This window comes from Salvelinus fontinalis, chromosome 1 (assembly GCF_029448725.1).
Source record: "Salvelinus fontinalis isolate EN_2023a chromosome 1, ASM2944872v1, whole genome shotgun sequence".
Lineage (NCBI taxonomy): Eukaryota > Metazoa > Chordata > Actinopteri > Salmoniformes > Salmonidae > Salvelinus > Salvelinus fontinalis.
The window spans coordinates 39,492,486-39,513,534 of NC_074665.1; the positions used below are offsets into that span (position 1 = coordinate 39,492,486).

A 21,049-nucleotide genomic window follows, 5' to 3' on the forward strand; every position below is an offset into this window, starting at 1 on the left:
AATACTAAAGTGCCTATAAGAACATCCAATAGTCAAAGGTATATGAAATACAAATCGTATAGAGAGAAATAGTCCTATAATTCCTATAATAACAACAACCTAAAACTTCTTACCTGGGATTATTGAAGACTCATGTTAAAAGGAACCACCGGCTTTCATATGTTCTCATGTTCTGAGCAAGGAACTTAAACGTTAGCTTTCTTACATGGCACAATTACTTTTACTTTCTTCTCCAACACTTTGTTTTTGCATTATTTAAACCAAATTGAACATGTTTCATTATTTATTTGAGGCTAAATTGATTTTATTGATGTATTATATTAAGTTAAAATAAGTGTTCATTCAGTATTGTTATAATTGTCATTATTACAAATAATAAAAGTAAAAAAATTGGCCGATTAATCGGTATCGGCTTTTTTGGTCCCCCAATAAATCATAATCGGTCGACCTCTAGTAAGGAGTTGACTGCACCTAGTAGGAGGGAATAAATATATGTGCTTGTGTAAAACTTCCTTTGCATGACCCAGTGGGTGAATAAACTTGGTTTGAGCTTTTTCCTAGTTGTCCTTGAGTTTTTACTCTTTTTGTTCAGAACAGCTCTAATATGCATGCATATGGGTGTTTTGAATTAACCATCACCTTAGAAAGTGCTGTCCATTTCTTCTGTTAGGCTTTGAAACAACATCCATAACGACCGTGTTTTCCACTCACATGCAACCGGTTGATTAACTTCTTTCTGTAAATTGATCAATCACAGTGAGGTGAGTTTTAAAAACACACACTGTTTTGATAAGTGTTTGACGTGATTTTTGATTGCATTTGCATTGATGTCAGATTGGTTAGAAAGACAATAGAGGCCTGAGTACCAGGCGAGTTGGGTACTACTAATGTATGTCCAGAGTGCATAAGAGGAGACTACCATGACTCAGCGGTCATGTAGAATTTTACTGCAGTCATGACTGCCGGTAATTTGGTCAACGCAACAGCCCTCGTGATGACTATCAACTTTTCTGATCAATTTGATGTTCTTTTAAATGGACAAACTGTTTTGCTTTTCTTTAAAAAACAAGGACATTTCTAAGTGACCCCAAACTTTTGAACGGTAGTGTATATGGATGATTTATGAAGTCAGGCACATTTAACAGTTAGGCTATTGATTATAGACCTAATTAAATTGTGGTTTCCTCTCTTCTCACTTTTCTTAGAAAATTAAGCAAAGGGCTGTTTTCTCGTTGCCTAACTCTGCTGCTGCCGCCTCCACCACATTGTTCTAAATACCAACATGCTGGTTAACGTTGCTATTCTGCACATAGCAACATGGTCTAGAAAAAGAGACCAATTCAACAGCGCATTGATGCGTTTCAGAAATGCGACCACTATCCAACGCTGGAGAAAGCGCATTTGTTATAAAATAATATGTGTATTTGTGTTGCTCCATTGTTCTTGCATAATATAACCATATACAATTTCAGTAGCACATGTCTTAAACTGATGGACTATGCCATCCCCAAGGTCTCCACAATGGATCAATCCACTTAGACAGTCACAAATCAGACAGATGTCTTGTACAGGTGTATTTTTTGCTACTGCTCGACTAAAGAAATCGATGTTGACCAACAACCTATCGACCAAACAATTGACCAGTCCACTAAATGGGGTCAGCCCATGTCATTAGGTAGCCTAGCTAGCAATCGAAATCATAGTAGATCCCTATGGATTATTGTAATTTTTGGGGAATTTTTATTAGGATCCCCATTAGATAAGGCTGAAACGCTAGCTAATCTTCCTGGGGTCGAACACCAATTAACAAGACATTACAAACAACCACAAATCAAGTCTTCACAAACACTCAACAAGTAGACAATACAGACAACTAAAATACCTGACAGGAAACACATTTAACATTCAGTTAATGCTTTTTCCTTTTCGTGTCCAGTCATATGGTCTATCGGATTGATGGCAATATGTTGAAAACACTGATAAGAGAAATTGAAATAAAGACTTAACGTATTTTGGTCACTAGCAAGACTGGGTGTAATGCATTGTAATTTACTTAACCACAATAACCTAAAGTTGTGGTGTTATTTAAGGAGTCAATGTGTTGACTATCATTATCATTTTTCATAGCATAAGAGTTGCCAACATTCAACCACTGGCACCTTGTGCTGTGACTCCCTAGACGCAAGCTATGACCAGAAGTGACTTTTCATATCAGATTAGAAGAGCATTTTCGCTAACCTTAACCTTTCCTAATTCTCCTAACCTGCTACGAAAAAGTCACTTCCCGGTCATAACTGTGTCGTGGTGTGTTTATAGGTAATCTCCCTAATGGTAATCACTTGCCAATCAAAAATGTTACATTGTAAACGTTTGATACTTCCCAGGCTGAGGTATCTCTCTTACTATGTGAAACAAATGTATCATGCAATGTTACGGTAGAAAACTGGTCAGATACCAATTGGGCATCAAGCTATTCTAAATAAACGTCCCACACAAGTTATTATTATTTCTGTAAACATGGCGCACGTACAGGACTTTTATTTTGACATGAGGTAATCAGATAGGAAGTGACCCGACAACAGACCCACGTTTGGAAAGTCTATTTAATAATACGATCAAAGATATTTTCTCAGATTTCCCCGTCATAATGACCAAATGTCCTGCCCACCGGCACAGTAAATTGAAATGGAATTGTATTACATTTCTGCCTTCCCGCGGACTGTTTTGTGCAACCCAATATAATTGAAAGCAACGCTAGTGTATGTAAATGCACCTGCGTTGCTAAGAGCAGCTAGTTCCAACCCATCCCATTTTGCTCCCGTTCAATCCCTGTCTGTATACCTAAAACCACGCATCGTGTCTGTCAATCGCATTGTCAAGAGTTCTGCTTGCTAGTCTTTCCACCCCGCTTGTTCCATTCCCTGCTGTTTATAATAGTAACAACATCGCGATGCTGCCAATAAGCAGGATACAGATCGACGTCAATGTACCAAATTAACACCCAATCGATTACAAAAAGGCAAAGAGAATGTAATATATTAGCTAGTGTGTAAACATTATATGGACTGAATCAGTTGCTTACCTTGCTTTCGCGGATCTTTCGTAACTCCATCCTGCGCCCAAATCACCGAACCCTGTTCCCGGGTAATTTCTATCCATTTTGAACTTACGAGGTGTGTGACAAGGACGAAAGCAATTATGACAGAAGTGGGGTATCCGTCTTCCCCGTGATCGATTTTAGACTATTTCCCCCTTGTCATAAACAAGTCCTTGGCCATGGAAAACAGCATATTGAAAGAGAAATGAAGGGGAGAAGAAATCTGGATGAAAAAAGGGGGGGTCTGGGGGTGTACTCTAACCACCTCAAATCAGTCTGTCCTTTCCTACACTTTCTCCAAATATAATTTCCACAATTGCCAATTTGCAACGAAGTTATGCATGATCATGATAACACTTTTGTATTTGTCAATCATCGATAAGTTGCAGAGAAACATTTGATCAAACGCGTCCTTTCCTGACGTATCTCACTCCCTTTATTTTATCAACTGAACAAATTCCGAGATTTATAAGATTACCATCGATATCTCACGATTGTTGCAAAATGTATCAAACGATAAGATATCATATTATCGTGATTTTTTTTAGCATGCAAAATACCTTCCCACCCTAAAATTGTTGTGGGCTACATTAGCAGATGCTAGCTAGCCCTGTCGACGCATCAAAATAAAACGGATTTACTATTTATAAAGCCTGCTACGCTTCCTTCTCTTTTTACATTAGAAAATAGTGATAACGACGATATCGCGAGGTCTGGAAACCATAATCTAAATTCCGAAAATCAATGAAGACGGTAGAAGTAGGCCTCTTTTTTTATATTTTTTGTTATTTTCCTATGAAGACGCCATGTTTGAAGGCGGCTGGCTCGCTCTCTTTTCTCCCTCCCCTCACTCACATCTCTCAAGCACACGCGCAATCAGTTTTTTATGTCCTCCATTCACCGGTTCTGTTTCGGCCTAGCAAACAACATTGTTTTTGTTTTGTTTGTTACAAATGAACATATCATAATAAACAAAAAACAAAGCTCATAGATATAAAATTGATACTTGCCATGCAAACTCTAAAATTTAATATTTGTATAGTCTAAAAATCCAGATACCTATTCATCCAGGCTGTTGGGCAGATATTGTTCAAACCCTTTGTTTTGTAGGTGAACAATAATGTTATTACTCAAACTTAAAATGTATTAAGTAATTTTTTACCAGGCCTCATCAGTGTTGTACTTACACATTTATTTTATTATATTTTACCTTTATTTAACTAGGCAACTCAGTTAAGAACAAATTCTTATTTTCTATGACAGCCTAGGAACAGTGGGTTAACTGCCTTGTTCAGGGGCAGAATGACAGATTTGTACCTTGTCAGCAAAATGTTATGTCCAATTCCTCTACTACCCCTGTGAAAATAGATATGTATTTAATTAATTGAATAGCCTACATGTCAGATAGCCCTGGAAATCAAATGTAAATATATATATTCTTTACCATTTTAATATTGTACAACAGCTTCCCTGCATTTTGACATGAGACCAGCAGATGGTACTCTAAATGTGTTGGAACCCTATGGTTGGAACAATGGGACACATAGGTTGCGTTCATAAATTCACTCTGGCTATCTACTCCGATTTCAGAGCACTCTCGCCTGAGTGTGCCAGACCACAGTATAACTGCTGCATTTACGAATGCTCAACACCAGTTGAATATGGCTGGTGTCAGTAAACGTTGGCAAAAAGCGTAGTTATATTGTTGCCAACAGCACAGTTACAGTCACCAACGCTCTGTATAACATGAAAACTGTCTAATCAGCTCTACTAGGCAGGGTGAGTGAGTAAAATGTTCAGAGTGAGGTGGACTTATTTGTATCTGAAAGTAGCTAGCCAATTAGCTTGGGTGCTTGACTGTCGTTGTGAGGTCAGAACGCTCGAATCAACTCTACTCTCTGCAAGAGTGTCGCGTGTGCGCGCTGAACGCGAAACGCTCTGAATTTACGAAACGACAATCTGACAACACTGAATTTACAAACGCCCAGAGGGCACTCCAGAATTAATTTACAAACACACTCATAAATGCCATGGGACAACTGATTCAATGATACGAAAGACCGTGCCCTAACAATGGTAGTAGTTGCCCACAAAGCGGCACCGCGGGCTGTCTAGCTCCGCCTATCCTTTCTTTGGATTAGTGAATATATCTAATTATTGTAATATTTTTTTAAAATATCGATAAGGGTTGTTGACATCAACTGCCGGTATTCAATGGAGAGTGACGCTATGCTACTTGCTTCATTACATGAATATGCATAGCCATCTCGAGACAATGTTGATATAAAGTGTTTTTTCTCAAAGTTGCCGAGATGTCACGTGGCCTACTTATATCAGCATACTCGTAACAACTGTAGCATCACGAAACTTCTAATCGATCAAATAAACCTCACTCAGAAAATTAGCCATATATTTTTGTTGACCAAATTCACTCTCATTGACCTCCATACAAAAACTCCTTGCTTGGTGGGCAAAACAAAGAAAAACCGCCACCTGCTGGAGGGAGACATATTTCCCATCGAGTTGGGCCCCTATTCCACTCTGATAATACCAAATAGTAAATAAATGTTATAGGTAGAAAATAAATAGCTACATTTCATTTGTGAATTTCTGTCCCACCCAACATGTTCAAATATAAGTTCCAAGAATACAGACACTGCTTTGGCTTTACCCTTTCCATTTCTGAAAGTAGTGCCCTGCTGAAAAATACCCCAAAGCGGCAGCATTTTGGGTACACGAGCACGAGGGAGTGGACGCACATTGTGGTTATGGAGCACAACAAGATTGTGTGACAGAAACCAGCAAGGGACAATCAAATCAAGACTACAACAGTAATGACACAATCACCTCATTCTTCTCTCTGTGAATTCTCAAAACTAAATACAAAAGACATGTCTACAAAAATCACCTCCAAAGGGCTACTATTGACAAGAATTATCTGTCAAAGTCAATGAGTTGGGGGAGGATTACAGACAGTACTTTGAGATGAGGAAGAGGGTTTTGGTAGTGCAGGGTTGTGCTTAGACAGTACATGTATTGTGTATCAGAGCAATTGAGAAGTGACATTTCTTAAATCTCCCATTCACAGCAATTCATACTGTGTAAGAACTGCTCTCCTCAGACTTTTCACAACTTCTTGAGCCCCCCCCCTTCACTTTGTTTACTGATCTTTTCTCTCAAAAGCAGCTCCCAAAGTCCCAAATTGTCCCGAAACAATACGCTAGCCTGTCCCATTCGGTTAACACCTTTACCAACAAAGGCGTGCTGCCCTACATCCCTTCCACAAAAAGTATAAAATGCTAACACCACAACCATGTCTTTCAAGGAGACATGCAGTACCAGCGAAACTTCTGCAAGAGAACCAAACAGTTGGTGGTTATGAAGCCCTACACCACTTTTTGGCAAAGTCTTATCCAGCTGGCTGTTCATCAGATAGGACAAGACCATTCGCCATAAGCACAAAGAATTTCAGCTTCCCCAGCCCACTATGCCAAACACCATTGCCAGTGTACCAAAGCCAGATAAAGGACTATGGCTGTGTTTACACAGACAGCCCAATTCTGATCTTTTTTTCACTAATTGGTCTTTTGACCAATCAGATCAGTTCTGAATAAGATCTGATGTGAAAAAATCTTGTGATTAAGATCAAGTAGTGGAAAAAATATCAGAATGGGGCTGCCTGTGTAAACACAGCCAGTGTAGCTCAGCATAAGACCATGTAGAACAAGGGTTTTGTAAATAAACTGAACCAGGTTATCAACCAGCTAATTATTACAACTAGACGTGCTAGATTAGGGCTGGAGTGAAAACCTACAGGACTGTAGCTCTCCAGGAACAGGGTTGGTGAGCCCTGATGTAGAACCTACATGAGATAGATTTAAAAATATATATGTATATATATATAGATTTAAAAAAATATATATATATATATATATATATATATATATATATATATATATATTTATATACATACACACATATACACACACTACCATTCAAAAGTTTGGGGTCACATAAAAATGTCCTTGTTTTTGAAAGAAAAACAAATGTTTTGACCATTAAAACAACATCCAATTGATCAGAAAGACATTGTTAATGTTGTGAATGACTATTGTAGCTGGAAACGGCTTATTTTTAATGGAATATATATACATAGGCGTACAGAGGCCCATTATCAGCAACTATCATTCCTGTGTGCCAATGGCATATTGTGTTAGCTAATCCAAGTTTATCATTTTAGTTAGCACTGCTGGAAATTTGTGCTTATTAAAGAAGCAATAAAACTGGCCTTCTTTAGACTATCTGAGTATCTGGAGCATAAGAATTTGTGGGTTCAATTACAGGCTCAAAATGGCCAGAAACAAAGCACTTTCAGAATCCCTCTTCACTGCTGATGTTGAGACTGGTGTTTAGCGGGTACTATTTTATGAAGCTGCCTGTTGAGGACTTGTGAGGCATATGTTTCTCAAACTAGACACTCTAATGTACTTGTCCTCTTGCTCAGTTGTGCACCGGGGCCTCCCACTCCTCTTTCTATTCTGGTTAGAGCCAGTTTGCGCTTTTCTGTGAAGGGAGTAGTACACAGCGTTGAACAAGTTCAGTTTCTTGGCAATTTCTCGCTTGGAATAGCCTTCATTTTTCAAAACAAGAGTAGACAGACGAGTTTCAAAATAAGTTATTTATTTCTGGCCATTTTGAGCCAGTAATCAAACCCACAAATGCTGATGCTCCAGATACTCAACTAGTCTAAAGAAGGCCAGTTTAATTGCTTCTTTAATCAGAACAGTTTTCAGCTGTGCTAACATAATTGCAAACGGGTTTTCTAATGATCAATTAGCCTTTTGAAATGAAAAACTTGGATTAGGTAACACAACGTGCCATTGGAACACAGGAGTGATGGTTGCTGATGATGGGCATTTGTACCTTTGTACACCTGTGTAGATAATCCTTTTTTTTTTTTTTATCTGGCCCGGGGCAGGCTGTCATTTTAAAATAAGAATTAGTTCTTAACTGACTTGCCTAGTTAAATAAAGGTTAACTAAAAAAAAGATCTGGGGAAGGTTACCAAACAAATTCTGCAGCATTGAAGGTCCCCAACTACACACTGGCCATCATTCTTCAATGGAAGAAGTTTGGAACCACCAAGACTCTTCCTAGAGCTGGCCGCCCAGCCAAACTGAGCAATCGGGGGAGAAGGGCCTTGGTCAGAGAGATGACCAAAAACCCGATGGTCACTCTGACTGATTTCCAGTTCCTCTGTGGAGATGGGAGAACCTTCCAGAAGGACAACCATCCCTGCAGCACTCCACCAATCAGGCCTTTATTGTAGAGTGGCCTGATCGAATCCACTCCTCAGTGAAAGGCACATGACAGCCCGCTTTGAGTTTGCCAAAAGGCACATAAAGGACTATCAGACCATGAGAAAAAAGATCCTCTGGTCTGATGAAACCAAGATTGGACTCTTTGGCCTGAATGCGTCACACCTGGAAGAAACCTGGCACCATTCCTACAATGAAGCATGGTGGTGGCAGCATCTTGCTGTGAGGATGTTTTTCAGCGGCAGGAACTGGGAGACTAGTCGGGATCAAGGGAAAGATGAACGGAGCAAAGTAGAGAGATCCTTGATGAAAACTTGGTCCAAAGTTCTCAGGACTTCAGACTGGGGCAAAGGTTCACCTTCCAACAGGACAATGAACCTAAGCACACAGCCATGACAACGCAGGAGTGGCTTCGGGACAAGTCTCTGAATGTTCTTGAGTGACCCAGCCAGAGCCCAGACTTGAACCCGATCTAAAATCTCTGGAGAGACTTGAAAATAGCTGTGTAGCGACGCTCCCCATCAAACCTGTCAGAGCTTGCAAGGATCTGCAGAGAAGAATGGGAGAAACTCCCCAAATACAGGTGTGCCAAGATTGTAGCGTCATACCCAAGAAGACTCAAGGCTGTAATCACTGCCAGAGGTGCTTCAACAAAGTACTGAGTAAAGGGTCTGAATACTTATGTAAATGTATTATTTCCAGTTTTTATTTTGAATACATTTGCTAAAATTTCCTAAAACCTGTTTTTGCTTTGTCTTTATTGGGTAGTGTGTAGATTGGAGGGGGGGGGGTGGGGTGGGGGGGATTTAATCCATTTTAGAATAAGGCTGTAACGTAAAAGTGGAAAAATTCAAGGGGTATGAATACTTTCTGAAGGCAGTGTATATCAATCTTAAATGTGTCTGCCTTGAGCGATTCACTGAATATATTTATATACGCTGTACAGGGCTCTGTAGCATCAAACAGATGCTAGACATTCAGATATCCAAATAATGTTTATTTGTAAATCAAAAATACTGGGGTGTTTACACTATTTAAAGATAGTTCAAGACAACTGGGTGTTCAACAAAAATGTTATGGTAAAAGTAACATTCAAAAAATATAGCATGAACAGTGTAGTAAAGTTCAGTGTGTCTGAGGTGTAACGCCAAGTGTAGAGTACTGTAGCTACAGATTAATACACCAGATGTGATTCACCCAAAGATTTTAGCTAACATCTTGTCTATTTCAAGTCTTCTCTCATTGATCAAGACAGGTGTGTTTCCACCCCAAAGTGCTGCATGTCATGATGATAGAGAACTGTCTCGATCCATGAGAGAAGACTTGAAATAGACAACATGGCGGCATACATATTGTTGAATTACTTCATGAAGCAAAAACAGTTTTTATTTTAATAACGGAACATTTTCAAAATTTAAAAACTGACCCTTGCAACTGGACACAGACATGTTGAGACTCCTCTTTCCTCGCCTCGCTAAGGTTGGTCAAATTCTCTGCGCTACACCAAACATGATCTATTCTGTAACTCCCAATAATGGATACCAAAAATCTTTGGTTAAATCACATTATCTGGGGTAACAATCTGTACTGTAGTCAAGAGAACTGGTGGTCATGATTAAAATGCCACTCACAAAGAAACATATAGTATGGTCAGTGTAGTAATGTTCAGGGAATACTTGTAAAGCTGTGGGAGGAGTGTTGTCATGATCAAACTGCCATTCAGTTCATGAGTCATCTGCTTAAAATCAAACAATGTCTAATTCCTGACAGGGATACAATGACATATGCAGGCAAAGGAATTCTGTTTCTGTATCTGTAATCCACTCCAGAAAGGTACCACACAGTATTTATTATCTGTAAGACAAAAAAATTGAATAAATTACTCTATTGCACAGTTTGAACGACAGTTGAACTGTTCCAGTATAATATCAACATTAGGGTAGACTAGTTTACATGCATACATGTGCACAGGCACAGATATTACATTTACAAGCTAACTAGCTAGCAAAATCCAGTCATACATTACTCATGTGTAATGTTTCCAGGTAAACCTAGTTTAGGTGGCTGGTTATAGCTTGCTGTTTAGTAGCCATATCTATGACTAAAAAGAGAATGGGTTTTACAATCGAGATACAGAAGATCTCAAATTATAAAAACTATTATATTTTTAGTCATAGATATGGCTACCGGGCGGTAGTTAAGCCAACTTAGTTCGCTAGATAAGTTAGCAAACAGAACAATTATTCGATTTCCCTCCACACTGTAACACATTAGTATTGTAATGAAACAGCAGTCGATTTCCGCGCTTATAAACCCAGAGTCGTTACAGTATGTTAGCAATACACGTTTCAGTAGATATACTAAAGTCAGCTAGCTAGGTGGCTTGCAGGAAAATAGCTTACTTAGCTAAGCACTGTATTTGTAATCTGCCCTCTTGGTAGGCTGGACACATCACATTTTTAACAATGCTTTTTTCTGATTAAAAACTAGTTAATTGCATCCGCCATGTAGCCCAGTTTCATAACGTTACCATATGCCCCTGCTGCTTGCCATAGTTTTGAAGTAATAGCGGAAAAAAGTGTCCTTATTTTCAACCCAGTCTCTCATTAAGTATGTACAAATAAGCACAATGTTTTTATGTACTAATAGCACAAACGTATGGCGAACCATACTCAATAACGCCAGATACCTCTGATGCCACGCCCATTCTGAATCTCTTTAAACTCAATGCGCCCTGAGTTTGTGCTATTAGTACAAATAAACACAACTGCTTATTTAGTTGAAGCTAGCTAGCAATTTTACAGTGAGAATGAGGTACGTTATTGGACAAGAAATGACACATAATCTAGTATTTTCTGTATTTCGGCCAGCATAATTCTAAAGTATTTTATTTGAATCAGTTACGTATATTGGTTAATCTTGCAGACAGGAAGTGATTTTTTGCTCTGGCCAACAGTATTATCACAGATAGAACAATGAGACAGATTTTTCACTGGATGTATAAATATGAAGCATCCTCTTGGTGTTGCCTCTCATTACCAAATATGGTAGTAAGAGGAAGCCCACTGGCGGGCAGTGGGAGAAGATGGAACGAGATGGATGATTCTGTAAATGTTCTCATCGAAGATACATTTGATCTCAATACAGTTGTTTTCTGTTCCCAAAACTATAATCTGTTATGAACAGAGTGGACTAAGTTTTGTAGACTTTAGCCTTTGCCAAAGTTTTTTTTAAATTGCGTTGTTTAGAAGGAGTGCGAAGTCGAATTGAGTTATTGCAGGCTCTCATTTCACAAAGAAATATGAAGATGTATGCAGGAACGAACCAATAGGATCTCGCTAGCTCGTGCTTGGCTCTGCCCACCCAGCTTGCTTGTTCTGCCCACTATGACTCATCTGTTCCCATTGGAAACGACAGGCTGTGGTCTAATAGGCTGCCCACACCGCTCGTTGCAAAATATATTAGGAAATCTATGTTATTCAATTATTGCACCCACACTGCTCGTGCGCGCCAACGAGCGTCTGCGTTGCCAAAGGCTCAAATATAAGTCATTCCTATTTCTGACGCAGATCGCGCTGCAAGTCCTGCCTCTCCCATCTCCTCATTGGTTTATAGAAGCAGGTACCCATGTGCCATCTCCTCATTGCTTATACCCACGTGGGTGATTGACAGACAAACTGATGCCGGTTGTCGTGGTAATACTATGAAAGTTTAGATGCCAATTACCATATATGTTAAATTATGAAAAAGCCTGGAAGGAGGAGAGATGACTAGAAACGACTTGGTTGAACGTTTTTATGTGTGGATTAATTGTCGGAGTAGAGGACCTTGTGCATTTCAGGTAAAATAACAACCTAATGTTTATATCCCAGTCCTCCTTCCAGGCTTTTTCTTCTCTTGACTTTATATTGAGATTGGCAACTTTCATAAATTAGGTGCATTACCGCCACTGACCTCGTTCCTCTTTCAGTAACCCATGTGGGTATAACCAATGAGGAGATGACACGTTGCTACCTACTTCTATAAACCAATGAGGAGATGGAGGCAGGACATGCAGCGCGATCTGCGTCACAAATAGAACTGACTTCTATTTTAGCCCTTGGCAATGCAGATGCTCGTTGGCGCGCACGAGCAGAGTGGATGCAATAATTGAATAATATAGATTTCTAAATGTAATTTTCAACGCTTGAGCGGTGTAGTCAGCCTGTAACTTGGTTTAGTTATATTAATCTTTGGTAGTATCTTGCATGCTAATGTTAGCTTTTTGGTTCCCGCCAGTTGCAACCCCAGTGAACATTGGGCCTTTTTAGCTAGCTTGTCGCCGTTATTAATTATGTTTTAAAAAATACATTTTATCAATCGTGTAAGCACATGGAAATACTTTTTAGTGAATTATTGAGGTATTTATTTCATGATTTAAAAGTGTCTGGCAGTGAGTGACGGACTGTCAATGAAAAAGTGAAAGCGTATCAAGCTCATTTAGCGAGAAATGGTGGTTGGAAGAGCGCACTTGTTTGAAATGGAAAAGTGTCGCTGTAGCCTTTGATAAAGAGGAACATCAAGACAAAGCAGCTGCTTTATAAGTTCGATGCACTGTTGAGCGCTATATCCCGAGGGGTTCATGCTTATTGTACGGATATTGTGACAGGACAGCCGGTTAAATGGCGTTCCTTGAGAAGGCAAGAACAAGATGTATGTCAGGAGAAGTGCAGTATTATCATAAGGAGACGCATACTTGGAATACGGAGGAGGAATGGAGGGAAAAGGAGAGGCAGAGGAGGTATAAGAGAGAGGAAGGAAGAGGGTGAGCTTGAGTCAGTTAAAAATTGTGGGGAAAAAGGGAGACGGTTTGTTTAAGAAGAATGGTAGAAAGTGTAAACAGAGTAAGCTGAAGACAGCAGGGGAAATGGAAGTGAATGAGGGCGAAGTATCGGAGGTGTAGTGAAGTTCTTGGAGCCAGAGGCTTGCACCGAGGGTCAGGATGAAGATGAGTCTGTGACAGTAGGAGTGAAGTTTTTGGAGGACCCTTGCCTTTTGGCTGATCCAGTTGTGGTTTCAGGGTGTGTGAAAACAGAGTTGGGTGCTGTGGAATCATTGAAGGTAACCAGAAGTGGTCTTGTGATAATTGTTTGTGTTTCTGCTGGTAAGAGGGAGAAGGCACTCTGCGTTAAAGGCATGGGGGCAAGAAATGTGAATTGGTTTGCTCCCATTTAAAGGGCGCCATTGAAAGGAGTGATTACTGGGGTAGCAGTACATTTAAAGTTGACCAACTGAAGGGGAAGATTCCCAGTGTTTGTGATGCTCGTCGTTTGGTGCGACGCAGACAGGGTGGCGTGAGTGGTGAAACAGAAGAGTCATTGTCTGTTCTTTTGAGTTTTGATGTTGAGTCTTTGCCTGACAAAGTGATGTTAGTATATATAAGTTATCCTGTACAAGCTTTTGTGCCGAATACATTACGTTGTTACAGGTGTCAAGCTTATGGGCATGTGGCAGCAGTGTGCAGGAGGGAGGTTCCTAGGTGTGAGAATTGTGCAGAAGGGCATGAGACAAAGAAATGTGTAGCATTGGGGAAAGTAGTGGTATGTGTTAATTGTAGGGGTGCCCATGCGGCTGGGGATCAGAAATGTCCCGTGTGAGAGAGGCAGGTTGAGGCTTCCAGGGTTAGAGTAGTGCAGAAGTTGTCATATGCTGAGACAGTGAAGAAATTAGAGGAAGATGGGTCAACGGGGAGGGATCCTGAGAGGAGCGGTGTGAGTAGTAGATCTGTACCAGTACAGAGGTGTAGGGCAACAAGTGATGGATATTTCAGTAAGATTGGATTTTTAGCATTTATAGCAATGGTTATCAACTGTACTGCAGGGATGGACGCAGAAAATTGAGGTTGTGGTGGCAGCTGCAGAGAGGTATTTGGGTGTGCGAGACTTGGAATCAAGAAGAGTTACAGGGTGTGTTAAGTGGTGGTGTCCCATCCTTTCAGGTTGCTGGCCTGAGGTAGAACTAAATAGTTTTAACCCTAAATATTTATTGCCTAGTGGAGTAGGGTGGTGTTATTTTTAATTATAGATATATAAAGTTGAAGTCTGAAGTTTACATACACCTTAGCCAATTATATTTAAACTCAGTTTTTCACCATTCCTGACATTTTATCCTAGTAAAAATTCCCTGTCTTAGGTCAGTTAGGATCACCACTTTATTTTAATAATGTGAAATGTCAGAATAATAGTAGAGAGAATTATTTATTTCAGCTTTTATTTATTTAATCACATTCCCAGTGGGTCAGAAGTGTACATACACTCAATTAGTATTTGGTAGCATTGCCTTTAAATTGTTTAACTTGGGTCAAAACGTTTCGGGTAGCCTTCCACAAGGTTTACACATAAGTTGGGTGAATTTTGGCCCATTCCTCCTGACAGAGCTGGTGTAACTGAGTCAGGTTTGTAGGCCTCCTTGCTCGCACACAGGGCGAGGTCAGAGCTTTGTGATGGCCACTCCAATACCTTGACTATGTTGCCCTTAAGGAATTTTGCCACAACTTTGGAAGTATGCTTGGGGTCATTGTCCATTTGGAAGACCCATTTGTGACCAAGCTTTAACTTCCTTACTGATGTCTTAAGATGTTGCTTCAATTTATCCACATAATTTTCCTGCCTCATGATGCCATCTCTTTTGTGAAGTGCACCTGTCCCTCCTGCAGCAAAGCACCCCCACAACATGATGCTGCTACCCCCATGCTTCACGGTTGGGATGGTGTTCTTCGGCTTCCAAGCCTCCACCTTTTTCCTCCAAACATAACGATGGTCATTATGACCAAACAGTTCCATTTTTGTTTAATCAGACCAGAGGACATTTCTCCAAAAAGTACAATCTTTGTCCCCATGTGCATTTGCAAACCGTAGTCTGGCCTTTTTTATGGCGGTTTTGGAGCAGTGGCTTCTTCCTTGCTGAGCGGCCTTTCAGGTTATGTCGATATAGGACTCGTTTTACTGTGGATACAGATACTTTTGTACCTGTTTCCTCCAGCATCTTCACAAGGTCCTTTGCTGTTGTTCTGTGATTGATTTGCACTTTTCACACTAAAGTACATTCACCTCTAAGAGACAGAATGCGTCTCCTTCCTAAGCAGTGTGACGGCTTAGTGGTCCCATAGTATTTATACTTGCGTACTATTGTTTGTACAGATGAACGTGGTCCCTTCAAGCGTTTGGAAATTGCTCCCAAGGATGAACCAGACTTGTTGAGGTCTACAATTCTTTTCTGAGGTCTTGGCTGATTTCTTTTGATTTCCCCATGATGTCAAGCAAAGAGGCACTGAGTTTGAAGGTAGGCCTTCAAATACATCCACAGGTACACCTTCAATTGACTCAAATTATGTCAATTAGCTTATCAGAAGCTTCTAAAGCCAATCATTTTCTGGAATTTTCCAAGCTGTTTAAAGGCACAGTCAACTTAGTGTATTAGTGTAACCTTAGTGTAACCTTAGTGTAACCTTCCCGCCCCAGCTCAGTACCACCAGTGCCTACACCACGCACCAGGCTTCCAGTGCGTCTCCAGAGCCCTGTTCCTCCTCCACGCACTCTCCCTATGGTGCGTGTCTCCAGCCCAGTGCCTCCAGTTCCGGCACCACGCACTAAGCCACCTGTACGCACTGTTCCTTCTCCCCGCACTCGCCCTGATGTGCGTGCCCTCAGCCCGGTACCTCCAGTTCCGGTACCATGCACCAGGCCTATAGTGCGCATTGAGAGTCCAGTGTGCCCTGTTGTTGTTCCCTCCAGTGTGCCCTGTTGTTGTTCCCCGTACTATCCTTGAGCTGCGTGTCTCCAGTCCGGTACCACCAGTTCCGGCACCACGCACCAGGCCTACTGTGCGCCTCAGCAGGTCAGAGTCGGCTGTCTGCCCAACGCCGCCTGCACTGCTCGTCTGCCCAGCACCGTCTGAGCCATCCGTCTGCCCAGCGCCGTCTGAGCCATCCGTCTGCCCAGCGCAGTCTGAGCCATCCGTCTGTCCAGCGCCGTCTGAGCCATCCGTCTGTCCAGCGCCGTCTGAGCCATCGGTCTGCCCAGCGCCTTCTGAGCCATCCGTCTGCCCAGCGCCTTCTGAGCCATCCGTCTGCCCAGCGCCTTCTGAGCCATCCGTCTGCCACGAGCCATTAGAGCCGCCCGTCTGTCCCGAGCCATTAGAGCCGTCCGTCAGTCAGGAGCCGCTAGAGCCGTCCGTCAGTCAGGAGCTGCCAAAGCCGCCAGCCAGTCAGGAGCTGCCAGAGCCGCCAGCCAGTCAGGAGCTGCCAGAGCCGCCAGCCAGTCAGGAGCTGCCAGAGCCGCCAGCCAGTCAGGAGCTGCCAGAGCCGCCAACCAGTCAGGAGCTGCCAGAGCCGCCAGCCAGTCAGGAGCTGCCAGAGCCGCCAGCCAGTCATGAGCTGCCAGAGCCGCCAGCCAGTCATGAGCTGCCAGAGCCGCCAGCCAGTCATGAGCTGCCAGAGCCGCCAGCCAGTCATGAGCTGCCAGAGCCGCCAGCCAGTCATGAGCTGCCCTCCAGTCATGAGCTGCCCTCCAGTCATGAGCTGCCCTCCAGTCATGAGCTGCCCTCCAGTCATGAGCTGCCCTCCAGTCATGAGCTGCCCTACAGTCATGAGCTGCCCTACAGTCATGAGCTGCCACTCAGTCATGAGCTGCCACTCAGTCATGAGCTGCCACTCAGTCCGGAGCTGCCACTCAGTCCGGAGCTGCCACTCAGTCCGGAGCTGCCACTCAGTCCGGAGCTGCCACTCGTCCAGAGTTGTCCCTCTGTCCTGAGCTACCTCTTTGTCCTTAGCTACCTCTTTGTCCTTAGCTACCTCTTTGTCCTTAGCTACCTCTCTGTCCTGAGTTGTCTCCTCTATTGTGGAGGGGCCTTAGTGAGGGTTCCTGGACCATGGTCGGGGGCGAGGGTCGCCACTCAAAGGACGCTAAGGAGGGGGACAAAGACAGTGGTGGAGTGGTGTCCTCGCCCACCGCCGGAGCCGCCACCGCGGACAGATGCCCACCCAGACCCTCCCCTTGAGTTTTAGGGGTGCGCCCGGAGTTCGCACCTTGAGGGGGGGGTTCTGTCACGTTCCTGACCTGTTTTCTGTTGTTTTGGTATGTGTTTAATTAGTCAGGGCGTGAATTTGGGTGGGTAGTCTATGTTTTCTGTTTCTATGTTGGGTTAAGGGTTGCCTGGTATGGCTCTCAATTAGAGGCAGGTGTTTGGTGTTTCCTCTAATTGAGAGTCATATTAAGGTAGGTTGTTTCACAGTGTTCGTTGTGGGTGGTTGTCTTCTGTGTCTGTGTATGTTGCGCCACACGGGACTGTTTCGGTATGTTTGTTCGGTTTTTGTGTAGTCTGTTTTCCCTGTCCATGCGTTCTTCGTGTTACATGTAGTTCTTAAGTTTAAGTCTGTTTAGGTCGGTTTGTTATTTTGTAATCCTTCCAAGTGTTTGTTTTCGTGTTTCGTCTTTGTGTTAATAAATCATTATGTATGCACAACCCGCTGCACGTTGGTCGAATCACTACTCCTCCTCTTCGTATGAAGAGGCGTTACACATCAGATTCAAGCTTCTGGGAAAAATTAATGTCCAGTGGCATTGCCCTACCATACCTCCTTGCCCATCCAAATAAAATATTTAAATATTGATCATTTATTTGACGGAGATGCTGCCGACAGAAAGACCCATCGTTGTCAGATAAAGCATCGGAACAATCGAAACAGCAACTCTCTATCTCAGTATGTTTAGCTCAGGTGCGGTATTTGATGCTGTCTGGACTAAAAGAGTATGGCATGACATTCTCTTTTTTTGGCACACCACATCAGATACATGGGGCTACATATTGTACGACAGAAAAGCGCTGTTTTTTTCGATCGGATGCTATTTTGGACTTACGTGCAAAGGTAACCTACATTTTGAAGTGGTTTGTTTTACAATCTGATGAAAACACCATGACTGGTTGTGTTCATGCCACATTAATAGGTAGGCTAATACATTTTTAAAGTTGAATTAAATGTTGTTACTATAAAACCCACAATAGAACTGCTAAAGCAGTCATTTGGACTGCTCATGAATTAAAACTATTTATTACTCTGCCAAGTCATGCCCCCCTCCATCCTTGACTTTTCCTAAATTAGTCTAAAATACACACTGTCGTTGTTAGAATCTTAATATCACAAACAGGACTGGTGTTATAGACAGTTTTTGGAGGGCATGTCATTTTTTATATGTTTTTCCCGTTGCCCCTCCTCTCGACTGTAGGGCTTGCTCCCCTCCTTCTTCCGATAGTTGAATATGCCATGCCCAGTTGAAACTCACCCTGATAATTGCCTCGAAAGTGAACCTAAACTATACCGAAACTAATTTCACACATAATAACAGACTAAATAAATTAAGTAGGCTAAATTGTGATGGTGGAGAATGGATGATTTGATGAGCGAGGGGAAGTGGACAACACATAATTATGTAGGTCATCCCCAATAGTGAATGAAGAACAGGGTGGGCCATTCTATTGTAATGATCTATTCTAATTATAATCTCAAAATGTTATGTACTCTATTAGTCTACTCTGGCCTACTTGGAGTACATAGTGAGAGCATACGTAATTTACAATGGTAAGATGACCTAGACGAATGGATGCACTCGTTAGCGTTGCTACAAAATCTAAATGAAAACGACTCAGATGGTGGGAAAGAAATTAATCATGATGACATCTCTGTTGCGTATTCCTCTGATGCTGAGCCTCAACCTGAGCCTACATCTCCGAGGCCTAACTGAAAAAAAAGCCAAAACTGTGCACTGAGCAGGTGCCCACGCCACAGGCAAATGAAATGGTGAGCCAGGAGAGATGATGGCACTATTTGGAATAGAATCAGCTGTTGAGAATTCTAGGGGCTATTATCAGCATAAAATGTCATCACTGCGGGAGCAGGGCCTACATTTCAGGCAATAAATAAAATCAGCAATGCACTCAACAGCTTTCGTTGTTGAGGCTTTGTGACATGGACATGCTCCAACTGATAATTGACATGGTTTTCAAACCAAACAGGCTACCTAAATATGGCTCCCAATCAGAGACAACGACTAACACCTGCCTCTGATTGAGAATCATATCAGGCCAAACACATAGAAACAGACAAACTAGACATACAACATAGAATGCCCACTCATATCACACCCTGACCAAACAAAACATAGAAACATACAACGCAAACTATGGTCAGGGCGTGACAGTACTCCCCCCCCCCAAGGTGCGGACTCCGGCCGCAAAACCTAAACCTATAGGGGAGGGTCTGGGTGGGCATCTGTCCGCGGTGGCGGCTCTGGCGCGGGACGCGGACCCCACTCCACCATAGTCATTGCCCGCTTCAGTGGCCTCTTTAGAGCGGCGACCCTCGCCGCCGACCTTGGACTGGGAACCCTAATAAAGGGCCCCACTGGACTGAGGAGCGCCTTTGGACTGAGGGGCAACTCCGGACTGAGGGGCAGCTCCGGACTGAGGGGCAGCTCCGGACTGAAGGGCAGCTCAGGCGGCTCAGGCGCCTCTGGACTGAAGGGCGGCTCAGGCGCCTCTGGACTGAAGGGCGGCTCAGGCGCCTCTGGACTGAAGGGCGGCTCAGGCGGCTCCTGACTGAAGGGCGACTCAGGCGGCTCCTGACTGAAGGGCGACTCAGGCGGCTCCTGACTGAAGGGCGGCTCAGGACAGACGGGCGGCTCAGGCGGCTCAGGACAGACGGGCGGCTCAGGACAGACGGGCGGCTCAGGCGGCTCAGGACAGACGGGCGGCTCAGGTGGCTCAGGACAGACAGGCGGCTCAGGACAGACGGGCGGCTTTTCATGTCTTGTCATATATTTTCAAGCAGATTTAAGTCAAAATTCTAACTCGGCCACTCAGGAACATTCACTGAATTCTTGGTAAGCATCTCCAAAGTAGATTTGGCCTTGTGGTTTAAGTTATTGTCCTGCTTAATGTAATCTCCCCGTGTCTGATGGAAAGCAGACTGAACCAGGTTTTCTTCTAGAATTATTTTTTTTTTCATTAAGTTTCTTTTTTATCAAAACAAAACTCCCCAGTCCTTAACGATTACAAGCATACCCATAACATGATGCAGCCACCACTATGCTTGAAAATATGGAGAGTGGTATTCAGTAATGTGTTGTATTTGATTTGCCACAAACATAACACTTTGTATTCAGGACAAAAAGGTAATTGCTGTTATGACTCTCCTGTGAGGATCCAAAGATCAGGTTACAATGGATCAGCGTCTACAGAGCCCTTTCAGCCGCAGAGGGGAGGAGGGATTGGTGTGGGGGTCTTATGACACCTCATGTCGATTGTAAATAGCAGGCAACAGATAACTCCTTTTGGTCTCTAGTATTGGTGAATGGAATCCCTTTGTTAGAGAAGGTTTTGCTGCCCAAAAACTCTAACGTCCAACAGTGAACACTGAGACAATATATTTCAACATCCGAATGTGGGGTATGATGAGAGATGGAATATGGGAAATTAATGTCTATTTTTCTGCTGTCATTTCAAATGGCATAAAAGTGATGAAACGAAAATATTGTAACCTGAAGAGCTTTTACACGGTGTATATCAGGTTTACATCCTTTACGCTGTGTATGAAATATCA

The 21,049-nt window shown here is 42.6% G+C and overlaps 1 protein-coding gene across 1 annotated transcript in view; it reads right to left on the reverse strand.

The window, feature by feature from the left end:
- The window catches only part of LOC129854159 (proline-rich protein 12-like), a 44,871-nt gene extending 40,921 nt beyond the window's left edge, over positions 1-3,950 (reverse strand). The window contains exon 1 of the mRNA XM_055920928.1: positions 3,083-3,950. Within this exon, the coding sequence (XP_055776903.1) occupies positions 3,083-3,159 (77 nt within the window). The 5' untranslated portion in view covers positions 3,160-3,950. The remainder of the gene's footprint in view (positions 1-3,082) is intronic.
- Positions 3,951-21,049: the final 17,099 nt, after the last annotated feature.